The sequence below is a fragment of the Vulpes vulpes genome, chromosome 14 (assembly GCF_048418805.1).
Source record: "Vulpes vulpes isolate BD-2025 chromosome 14, VulVul3, whole genome shotgun sequence".
Classification (NCBI taxonomy): Eukaryota; Metazoa; Chordata; class Mammalia; order Carnivora; family Canidae; genus Vulpes; species Vulpes vulpes.
The window spans coordinates 132,638,017-132,650,139 of record NC_132793.1 but is presented as its reverse complement, the minus strand read 5'-3'; the positions used below and the strand labels follow the sequence as shown (position 1 = coordinate 132,650,139).

At 42.9% G+C, this 12,123-nt stretch overlaps 1 protein-coding gene across 7 annotated transcripts in view; it reads right to left on the bottom strand.

Moving 5' to 3' along the window:
• The window catches only part of SEL1L3 (SEL1L family member 3), a 101,229-nt gene that overhangs the window by 64,704 nt on the left and 24,402 nt on the right, over positions 1 to 12,123 (bottom strand). For 4 of the 7 annotated variants that reach the window (XM_072737956.1, XM_072737955.1, XM_072737952.1 and 1 more), the window contains exons 3-6: positions 10,843 to 10,969; positions 9,082 to 9,203; positions 8,583 to 8,698; positions 6,017 to 6,075 (exon numbers count right to left, since the gene is read on the bottom strand). In XM_072737956.1, coding sequence (XP_072594057.1) covers positions 6,017 to 6,075; positions 8,583 to 8,698; positions 9,082 to 9,203; positions 10,843 to 10,969 — 424 coding nt within the window. Of the gene's footprint in view, positions 1 to 6,016; positions 6,076 to 8,582; positions 8,699 to 9,081; positions 9,204 to 10,842; positions 10,988 to 12,123 lie in introns of all 7 variants that reach the window. The other 3 variants (XM_072737959.1, XM_072737954.1, XM_072737958.1) reach the window with 1 other exon arrangement.

Sequence of the window (12,123 nt, the reverse complement as noted above, 5' to 3'; positions counted from 1 at the left end):
GGATGGAGTGGATGGGGGCGGAGGTAGAAGCAAGACACCTAACTGTATATCTTTTCATATAGTTTTGATTCTTTTTAAACATGTGCCTTTATTACCCATTTAAAAACTAAAATAGGATAGGTGAACAAGGTGCCATCATATGTGGACAGCAGGTTGGGGGGAGGGGGTCAAGACAGACATCAAGTGAGAAGCCAAGCAAAGAGGAAGCGCCAGGGAAGGCAGAGGGCAGATGGAAGCAGATGGAAAGAAAACAAAATGTCAGGCAAGCCGCCAGGAGCCCGGCGAGCCGCGAGAGCAATGGGCCAGGGTGACGCCAACAGGGATGGAGCAAGATACCAGCCGTTGGATCAGAGAAGCCAAGCAACCTGGGGTTAGCCCCAAAGAGAGGCTGTACTGACTGTTACCAAGGAACCCGAACCCTAGCAGGTGCACCTGGCTGGAGAGGAAGACAAAAGGGAGAACACATCCACAGAGGGCAGCAAAAGTGAATGCTCAGAAATTGGCTTTACAAGAATGTGGCTAAAATGGAAAAGAAGTGCTTCTTCTCTGGATTTTTTTTTTCCTTTCAGAATCTTAGGCTTGAGGGGCCGTGAGAAGACGATGGTCCTTCCCTTTATTTTCCTCTAGGACCACGAAGTTATTATCTCTGAGAGCTATGAATTGATTTTGATTTTCAAGACCATGGAAAGATTTAACATTCCAGCCACCCTCGCGATGCTTCTACAGTAGAAGCTCTCTTAAGGGAACTCGGCTCAACCAACTCACCAGCACACCTGCTGGCTATCCCTGCTAGTGCTGGATGCTCGGCGGCTGGAGCCCACTCTCTGTAGCCTTAGGCTTCACACTGCTTAAGTAGAGAAGGTAACAGTACCTACCTACTGGGCTGTTGGAAGGATTAAATAAACTAATTTTTAAACAAGCCTTTAGAACTGCACCTGGCACATGGTAATTCAGCACCATAACAGTTAACTACGGTTATTATTATTAACCTAGTCCACGGCCGGACTTTTACTGTCATCTTAGCAGGATCACATGCCTAGTGAGAGTAAGAAGTGTCTGTTCCCAAACCTGACAGTGCCAATTGTATGGTCATTAAAATTATAAAATTTACTATTATATTCAATAAAATGTGGACTGGAAAGAAAGAGTTGTCCATTCTATAACAATTAGGTTGACTATTTTCGGTAGATTCAGAAAAGAACAGTTACTCAAAAAGTGTGGAATTAGGACAACTGTAGAAGACTAGAAGAAAATGGAAGCAATCTAGATGTATTTTGGCTCTGACAGCTTCACAAGTGTCTTTGTTTTCTTTCTATTTGTAAGAAACAGAAATTGGGCGCCTTTTATGCAAGAAAGACCACAGGGAACTTCTATAGGTAGAATCATAACAAAGGCCCTATCTGGAAAGATTGGTGGATGAATGTATGTTTCTAGGTTTTTTTCATTAAAATAAAATGTTTATGGTAAGTATCTTTTTACATGGATCTTTGCTTTAACTGAATTTTTCAACTGATCCATGAATTACTTGGTCCCTATGATACGGGATTGTAATTTTTTTATCACTATCATAATACAATTGCAACCTTGTGGTTTATAAGAAATATATATTTGAGGGCACCTGGGTGGCTCAGTCGGTTAAAGCGTCTGACTCTTGATTTCAGCTCAGGTCGTGATCTCAGGGTTGAGAGATTGAGCCCCAGCACTGGGCTCTGCACCACTTCAGATTCTTTCTCTCCCTCCCTTCTCTCCCTCACTCTCTCTCTCTAAAATAAAAAAATAATTTTTTTAAAAGAGAAATATACATTTGATCTTTGCCCACAGTTGCTGGCTCACATGCTCCTCAAACCCTTGGGATCTCCTAAGTGTCAAAGGTGGTAAAGATGTTTGTTGTTATATCAGTGAAGGTGATTCCACTCAAAGGCAGAGGCTGGACCAACCATATGATTCGAGGATTGAAACTTTTAGTTCTACCCCTCAACCTCCAGGGAGGGGAGAAGGGCTGCAAGTTGAACCAACCAATGGCCAATGTCTTAGTCAACCATGACTATGTAATGATGCCTCGGTAAAACCCCTAAAGGCCTGGGTGAGAGCCTCAAAGTTTGTGAGCACATGGAGGCTGAGGAAATTGGCACACCTGGAGAGGGCATGGAAGCTTTTCCCAGCCATTGCCCTATGTATCTCTTCACCTGGCTGTTGATTAGTATCCTATATCAGATCCTTTAATAAATGGGTAAATGTAAGTAAGTACTTCCCTGAGTCCTGGCAGCTGATCTTGCAACTAAAAAGAACCTAAGGAGGAGGTCATTGGAACCTCCAATCTACTGCATGGGCTTGGAACTGGTATCTGAAGTTGGGGAGGGGGCAGCCTAGTAGGACTGACTCTGTGGCCGTCTGATGCTATCTCTGGGTAGACCGTGTTGGAGTTGCAGTGAATTCTCGGACACCCTGCTGGTGTCTGAGAATTGCTTGGCGGTGGTAGGCGGGAAGCCTCCCCCATCTTGGAATTGGGTCTGGGAACCCCAAAGGAAGAGCTAAATAGGAAATCTCCCTAGCCTGGTTTCCATCCCCATCAGCGCCTGTACATTTTTCTCCTCTAAAATCCTCCGTGGCTGCACAAAGATTGCAAGTGCTTTCTTGCACTGTGTGTGCACCATTTGATGGTCATCAATTTCACTGACATAAAGCTGAGCAACACGGTTCCAAGGCCCAGGCCGTCCCTTCTGGAAACCTCAGACACACTGGCAAACTCTCTTTACTCTTATCTGGACATAGGAGACTGCCTTGGTTTATCACTGCAGAGCGCGGGCAGCCCAAAAGAATCTCTGGCGTTTTTTAATAAACCTCACTCAGGATTAGAAAACAGCTCCAGCTCGAGCATTCTTTAGTAGGGGAACATAGAGCTTCAAATTAGCTGTCCCTCTGCCCCCTTAGAGTAATCGCCATCTCAAATGTCATTTCTCCGGAACCTGCTGAAAATTCTGATCCCTTTGGTATCCTCTGAAGCTATTATTCTATTCAGTTCCTTCCCAGAATTCACCACGATATGCAATTTTAAATGTATTTGTGAATTTATTTAAGATCTGCCTCCCCCCACTAGGGTTTTTTGGGGTTTTTTTGTTTGTTTGTTTGGTTTTGCTTTGTTTTTGTCTTTTTGAGCTCCATGCAGGTAGGGATTGCCTGTATTATTTTTGTTCATCATTTTATTCCCAGAGTCTGGCACTGTGTCAGGTTGGGTGAATGAGCATATATTGGATGAATGAAGGAAGGATAAACCCTATACAGGCCTGAAGTTGTTACCTGTCACCCACTGTCACTGACAGCCTTTCATTTGTGTGTAGCACTGCACTCCTGAGCACTTAATTACTGATCTTTCTATACCACCTTTGTGGGACGGCAGCTATCATTATGTTTATACGACAACAAGGAATGAAAGGGAGCGCTATGATGGAATGCCTATAACCACCTGAAATATCTGATGTTTAGTTCATTGGTTTGGCCCCCTCGAAAATCTCTCTGATGGGTGAGATTCCAAATATCTAACCACAGGAATCCCAGGTAGGCCACACATTAAATCCAGTTCTTCTATTGATGAGGAAGGTCCCAGGAGTACAGGCAGGACAGCTGAGGAGGTGGCAAGGGGTACTCCTGGGTCCGGGACTGCCCTTATTACCACGTAAGAGATCATTTCAATGTTTTAAGCAGAATGTTGAGTTGGTCTGTACCTGATAATCCATCCTCCTCTCCGGAATCTGATATGATCACATGGTGATCACATGGATCACCTTTATTTTTTGTTCATTGTCTATTCCTTACATTAATTTTTGTTTCTTACAATATTATGTTAGATGCTATTTGTCATGATTACTGTTATGAGTTAAATTGTGTCATTTCCCCCCACCCTCCTACCCCAGATTTGCAGGTTGAAGTCTGAACCCCAGGCTCTCAGAATGTGCCCTTATTTGGAAATAAGGTCATGGCAGATGTAATGAGTTGAGATGAGGCCATAAGAGCAGAATGGGCCCTTAGTCCGATATGGCTGGTGTTCTTACCCTACGGGGAAATACGAAAGACCCGCACACACACACACAGTCACAGGGAAAATGTCCTGTGAAGATTGGGACACCTGCCACCACAGCCCCAGGAGCTGTCAGAAGCTGGAGACAGGCCTGGCAGGCTCAGAACCCAGAACAGCTCTTTTCCCAGACCCTTCAGAGAGAGCACGGCCCTGCCGACACTTAATCTTGAGCCCCTAGCTTCTAGAAATGTAAGACAACAATTTTCAGTTGTTTAAGCCACTCAGCTTATGGTGCTGTGTTCCAGTAACTCTAGCAAACTAATACAATTACGGAGTTTTCTGGAACCTCCTTAAATCTTATGTGGAAGGCGTATGTCTCTGTCCCCGCATGCTGGTCCCAGCCCTGGATCACCCTGTGATCGCTCCAACTACAACTCAGCACCTAGGTCTCTGGGATGTATGATGAAAGGAAGCCCTTATGTCAAGAATGAAAAAGAGCCTATGAAATCAATCTTCTGTCAAAAACATCCTGGGGTCGGGCGTGGGGGTCAGGAAGGAAAAGAGGAGGTATTATTTCAGATTTCACATCCCAAAATTTAAACCCTCTATTTCTGGGGCCCACCGTGCAGAGCAGGGGACCAGCAGACGCTCCCAAAGGAGCCACATAGCATCTGTTTCTCCAAAACAAACTGCCAGGCCTCTCTCCTTCTTGAACTCTCTTCTACAACAAAACTCATGCCCGTTGAACTCTTTCTGACTGGTCTAAGTCCTCGTGGTACCCTTTCAGCCTTCCTCCCCTCTGTTCTCAGGCCTCAGCCTCTCTGCTCCAATACAGCTGTCAAGTCGCCCCTGACCTTCTTGCAGGCTAAGGAATAACACCTCTTTAGCCTTTCCTTATAACTGTAATCCTTTAATCCGGCCATGAAAATAAGAATTGTTGTATCTGCCCAGAGCCCGAAAGCAAGCAGTTTGACATAAATATAAACCGGAATGACAGGGGGGGGAAAAGTAGGGTGTGTGCCCTGCCCCCCTCCATTCCCGCGTCTCTACCTCTCTTTGTTTTCATTTCTTCAATAATTGGTTTCCAAGAAAATGTGGATTATGTGAGGAGTCTGAGGGATCGGGCCTGTTCAGAGAGACAGTTTCCTGCTCGCTGTAGTAGAGTAACTACAGCGGGGAGGAACGAGATGCCCCCCTCCTTTAGCCTGATACATTTTTTAAATTGTACAGACAAAGCTGGTACATGTGTATTATACATGCATACATAAATTATACATGCAAAGCTGGTAATTTGTGTTTCTGTTTTTTACACTTATTTTTAAGCATTTGATTGTAGATATATATATATATAGTCTAGGCATGTTGAGGTATCTTGGGTTCCCAAAGCAGCCTGCCCCATGGTTCTGCCACTAGAAACCCCACTATTAGACAGGGATGCAGAAGGAAATTAAAAAATTATGAAACGCCAGGCAAAAGACCTAATTCTCAGCTTCCGTAACTCTTGTGGAGAATGGTTACACGAGGATGAAAAGTTACACCAATATCAATAGTCGCATGCATTTCAAATTTAGATTATAAACATAAATATGAGGACTGTCTGCTTTTATGCTTTATCCTAGGCCAAAGCTACCAACCATTCTCAATAAGCAACATTAATACTTTGATTTATCTTTCAGAATCCCTCACAGAAGATAATTTTCAAAGAAAATGAATTATAAGGTGCCACGAAGGGAAGAATTTACAATGGGATCTGGAGAGAGAAATAGTTTCTCTTGCTTAGAAAAAAATGTTGTGGCGGGGGAGGGAGAGGAGTTTGCAGATGTAAAAAAAAAAAAAAAAAAAAGTGCAAACACTGGCTCTCGGGCAGACCAGACACAGTCCATGTTCAGAAAAGCTGAATAAGGAAGTGTGGGAATAACATGAGGGTTGAAGGCTAATGTATGAAGATTTCTTAATCCTTATCCAACAACATGTTGCGTAAAAAGAAAATATCACACTTACCTAATGGTCTGATTGTGGTAGCTTTCCAAGTCCTGTCCAATGCTGGTGGTTACTATGATCTGTGTTGGGAGAAATACACAAGATCAGTTATGCCCCAACACCTCACATCATAAATACAGTCCTGGGTATAAATTACTCATAAAATGGGTTGTGTGGTCTCTCCCCTGGTCCATTTCTGCAGAAATAAAAGGGACGCTTTACTAGCCCAGTGTACGTTTTAAGATTTAAAGAAATTTACTTTCTCCAAATGACTACACATGGTAACAATATCCATCACCCAGTTTCCCCCAGTGGGGTTCAGATGCTTCCAAGCTACCAGCCAAAGCTTCGTTTGGTGTACTTGTGCTCAAAAGTGTGTTGCGTAGAAAGACGAGGAAATGTGTAGTATACTACAAGGAGTTTATGAAATTTTACTCTGATCCCACGAGAGCCTTAGGGGAGAAATAAGTTGGCGCTGAGTGTTCTTCACGTGCTGCTGTTCCCCACTCCCTTTCCCTAAGCACGGAGAATCGTCACTGGCATTTCAACAGTGACAATGTTTTTGTTGAGAATGTTGTTAGCTGTCCCGTGTTCCTCTCGTGCCTTGGACTACCCTGGAGCTAAGGGGCTCCTTCTACTCCCCCAGTGCTAGCACAGAGCAAGGGTCTCAAAGGTGTGGCTATGACACTGTGTTGGTGAGAGACAAACAAATGCATAAAACCCAACCCAATTCATCCATATGCAACACGTTGGTTCAGAGAAGAAAATGACTCAGATCTATTGTTTCTCTAAACCAGCCACTGGCTTGAAATCACTTGTCCATTTAGTCAAATCAATGAGTATGATAGTCCCAACACAGGGGTGGAGATTATATGGAAAAACCATAATGCTGTTTGGGGAACTTATAGATATTAGGGAGACCAGATAGGATGGAAGGAAAGTAGGACCAAAGGCATAAATCTACCAAAAGAAAAAGAAAAAAAAAAAACCAACCCTACTTCTTTTTTCTTTCTATCCCATCTGGTCTTTCTAATCTTTACCCCATCACGTACTCTGCTAAATTAAATTCATCTCTTTAATTAAAGGACTACTCTGATCTACTCTTCTCCTGCTCGAAAATCTTCCATGACACCAGTGCTGCCTTGCAAATAGAAATCCAGATTCCGTGATATTCAAGATTGTCCACATTCTAGCCCTAAAGACAATTTTTTTTCTTCTGTTAGTTTTCTACAGTCTGCACATTTCTACTCCAAACTGGCTTATCTGCTGCTAACCCCCAAAGATGTACTAAAATGTTGCCTCCTCTCCTCTCTCTCCATTCCATCCAATCTGTAGGAACCTTCTCCATGATACCTTCCCCGAGCATCCCAGCGTGAAGTGCCACCTCTCTTCCCTGAGTCAATATGAGTCATTTGGTAATTAAGCTCTCCTTATGACATCCCTTCACCTGCCTAATGCTTCTCCCATAAATAGTCGATAAGCCCCGTGAGCAAAGAGCCTTGCATCCATAGGGCACAAAATAAGATCTGTGATTTGCTCTGATGATTTGATACCCGTTTAAGAGACACATAGAACCAATCTGACCTTCTTAGGAGCAAGCAGCAACCAAGCTATAATGCCATCATAATCCTTACATAAATGGGAAGCTGGACCACAGACCACAGCTGTGTCGCTTCACATTGTTAAGGAAACCAACAAACATACAAAAAAACTCCAGCTAACCTTTCACAGACTCTTCTTAGGAAGACAACAAGGGTTGACCTGATTTCTTGTCTCTCCAGGAAAAAGGAAATGTGATAAACCTAAGCACCAAGGGAAGTCTGTGTATTACCTAATACACAAGACAAACAAAACATCTCTTCCACTTTTGTTACCAGAAAATCACAAATCAATAAGAAAAGCTGATGAGGAAGTAAAACGAGGGGGAAGAGTAGCATATCGGCATCAAGTGTATTGAGAAATGGAATAGTCTTCAATTATAACAACAGATTTGCCACAATCCATAAAATCTGTGTTATGAGAGTTTGAAACAGTTATGTACACTGTTTTTATAGTACAAAGTAGATAAAGCCCCTCTGTCCTGCCATCACTTAGGTTTGTTGGTTATTATTTGTCTGTTTAATGCCAAACGTCAGCAATTGTGTAACTGCCAAAAACAGTCAAACCATTTCTTGGCTGAGCTAACCAATAAATTTCCTGAAAAAAAAAAAAAAGAGTCGTAGATCTGATAACACTGCATAAACATGACCGATGCTGCTTTAACATTTATTTCCACAAAGCCTATCTCCCTCGGGGGGTGGGGGTGGGGGAATACTGAATTGCTGATACCATCCAGATAATTGTGGACATAGAGCTGGCTATATTATTTACTCATTCACAATATGGTCGAAAGAAGCACTTTAAAAGTTAATTAAATGGGAGAGGATTCTTATGATTTAAACTTCCATCTATAAAAGTTTGATTGAAAAAGTGTAGAGTTGTAAAGAGTTTATCATTCGCCACAAATGTGCTCTTGCAGACATCCCTGCTTCCTGAGTTTATGGCAAGGCTTAACCCGAAGTGATTCGCGGGACGTGCGCACAGATACCTGGCCTCCGTTAAAAGAGATATCCAGTCGAAACCACTCCTTCAAAGGCATGGTGAACTTCGTTTTCACAGCAAGGTCTTCTCCTTTGACAAGATGCATCTGAATATGCAAGTGGCCTACAAGGAAAATGAGAGCTCGTGAACACGAGAAAAAAAAAAAAACTTAGAAAGTGCACGAAGTGGTTGCTCCTGTTTCGACAATTGTCCAAAGGAGCGCTATGGCTAGAACATGTGCCATCTTCCTATAAACAAAGACAAAGCAAGCAAAAGAACACACAAGTGGATTCCTTCGTAAAGAAAACATGTGTTTTACGTTTCCAGGAAAAAAAAAAAAGAAAAAGAAAAAGAAAGAAAGAAAAGGTTCACATGAGGCCGCATTTGAAAATCATCGCTTTCGCTGAACTACCACGTTGACAGCATCTTCCTTAATTCCAGACATAACTACCAACAGAGCACAAGAAAACTACAGTATTATTTTAAAGGTTCTGTTTTATACTCACCCTCTTCAGTGAGAAATACAGACGGCGTGCCGTACATCTCATTAGAATCAACAAAGTAGAGAATCCCGCAGAGATTGGCCTTGCAATAATGGAGTAAGTAAAGCCACAATGAAACAGTAAACCTACAAGAGTGAGGAGAAAAAAAAAAAAATCTGCAGATTGATATCATCCAAGAACAGGTAATTATAGCTAACAATGACCAAGTAAATTGCTTTCTTTCCAATGAAGGGATGAATTTGCCTTCATGTTCATCATGGGAGATCAGCTTGCAAAGCTTGATTTTTGAGACAAAGGAGGTAGTTATAGTAACTGCAAAAGACAGGAGTTAAGAATCATTGTATACAACTAGCAGATAGTGTCCCTTGCACCGAAAACTCTGGGTCTGTGCCTCTTTGACAATCTCACATGCCTGCCCTCCGAATTCTTGATAAAGGGTTGGAAAGCCAGACATAAAATAAAAATCTGGATTTAAATAAGAGGTGGTTTGATAAGAAGCTATTCTAATTTCGATGATTAAAAGAAAAAAAACATAATGAGGGCTTTTTTGAGCAATTTTGTTTCCTTCCAAGATAAAAGGCTTAAAGGTACAAAAATGTCATAATCTGCGGATGGTATCACTATATGTTAATTGGGACACATAGATACTATTTTAATGCATACATTAGATTGTAGGGATCACAGTTTGGCTGACCCATATGGAAACAACTAATCTAATTGTTCCATTTCTGGATCGGGGCTATTTTAGTTGAAAAAAGTATTGTACATCTGTGATTTGTGGCGTGAGAATAAAATAACAGTAGTCAACTTAACTAGGACACATTTAGCCAAGATGTGTGATCCATCCATCACTCAGCAAATATTTGCTGAACCCTTGCTTGATGCCACACATTATGTTAGTGACCAGCAGTTCAAAGATGAGGCGCTGGGAGTAATTGCATTTTGCAGGTGAAATAGGAATCAAGGTCAAAACAAATGTACAGAGTTCTGGCCATTACCCCAGTAAGCAATTCACAGTTTGGGTTAAAGTGGCCGTGGCCCCGGGTTCTTTGGGGATAGATCCAAACAAGTCCTTTAGAATTTTCTGGGCTTTGTAATCTGGCCTCAGAATCAGTGGTAAGATATGCAAACAGATGGTGCCACACAGCTCCCTCCTGACCCACCCAGCTGAGCAAGCTCATGAAGATAAGTTATTACAAGGAAGCTTAGCAAGAACATACGCTCAGTAAAGTGACTCAAGATCTTTCTACAGCCAGCAGCATGGGAAGAATTAAATCACTCTGCTAAATCCATCCGGTCTGAGGTGAACCAGGAACTGTTTTCAGCATCTTCAATTCAGCAGAAGGAAAAAAATATATCTGGGTTTTGCTGAAATCAATGGAGGAGATCAGAAGTTGTGAGATTTCAAGCAGCTCATCCAATCTTTCAAGACAGAAAAAGCAAAGCGAAGGCAGCAATGTGCGCTGGCTGTGGCTGGCTGCACCCGAAAGCTTGCGAGGCCTCAGGATCCCACACCTTGGTCCCCTGCTTGTGTCGTTCCTGGGACCGACACAGGAAAGTCCGAGGCACGCTGAGGACTGCTAATTGCAAGAATAATTCAGGAATACTTTGGGCCACAAATTCTGTCTAAGCCATGTGGATCTCCACATTTTTCTGAAACGTGCTACCAAGGCGTGTCTTCCCTACGGGATTCCACTAGCCTGCCCTGGTCTTCAGAGAAACACAGTACTGCCCCACCAGCCCCCATCACCTGCCCATTCTTACACTGGATAATCTATCCGCTGGCGTCGGGTGGCCTCCAGCTCTCGGTTGTGAAACCTCAGGAACTTCTTCACAATGCCTGTGTTTTCTCCACTGGAGGCATAGAGAAAGCCCAGGAGGGTGACCACATCTGCAAACAGCAAGACGGCTGCCTTTCAATTATCTCCAGCAAAGCACTGCTCCCCAAATCACATTCTTCCTGGAACCCTCTGCCCAGTTCCAATCTGCCCAGTTACAAGAAAGCATCTGAAAACATTAGCAAACATTTATTGAACACTGAATCTATGCCGGACGCCTGCTAAGCGTCTTTACAGAGAGCTGTCTCAATTCGTTTTCCCAGCAACCCCACTGAGGAGATTGAATTATGGGTCCCAATCTACAGACGAAAAGTCCGAGGCATAGAAGTAAAATAACTCGCCGAAGGACACAGCTAATAAGCAGGAGAGCCAGACGTGTGATGTTCAAGCTCGGGGCCTAGGCTCTTTCACATGCTGCCCTTCCAGTGTTAAGGAAAGCGTTTGGAATCTGTGCAACAACAGTAACCGTTTTCACACGAGCAGCAGGACACCAACCACACTGCTGTCAATGGGTCTATGTCTCATTTAGCTAGCTAGCTACCTAGAAAGAAAAGGGATAATCCTATTATCCCCACCTTACAGATGGGGAAATGGAGGCACAGGTGCCAAAGTGGTAGCTAATGCTGATGGAACACAGAATACGCCAAGGGATGTGCTGAGCAAACCATTCCAGGAGTAATCTCATTTAAGTCCATAACCATCAATGAAATGGGTTCTGTTACCTCCATTCAACAGATGAAAAAACTGAGCTCTAGAGAAGATTGAAAAATAAGAGGTGGAGCTGGGACTCAAACTCAGGTGGTTTTGTCTCAGAATCCATGCTCTTAGAAGTGCACAGGTTTTTTCCTTCTGTGCAGATTTTCCAATATATTCCACACATTACCTTTGGCAAAAATGGCCAACCCAAACCCCTTAAAACTAGGGAGCCTTCCACTTTATTTTGCAAATGTGGGAGAACTCTGTGGCTCTAGAGAAGATAGGGTGTCCTTAACAAGTCTTAAAAGGAGAACTGAATTATCTCATCTGTATTTAATACCCACTGCTTTCAACGAGGCCAGAATGATTTTTTTTCATATTTTCCATACCCAACCCCCTTTCAAAGGAAGAAAAAGAAAAGAATCCCTTTTCTCTTTTAAAAAATGCTCTTCGGTTGAAATGTCCATGACCCAATGGTGGAAATTATCTATTTTCCTCGGCTTCCTGGAAA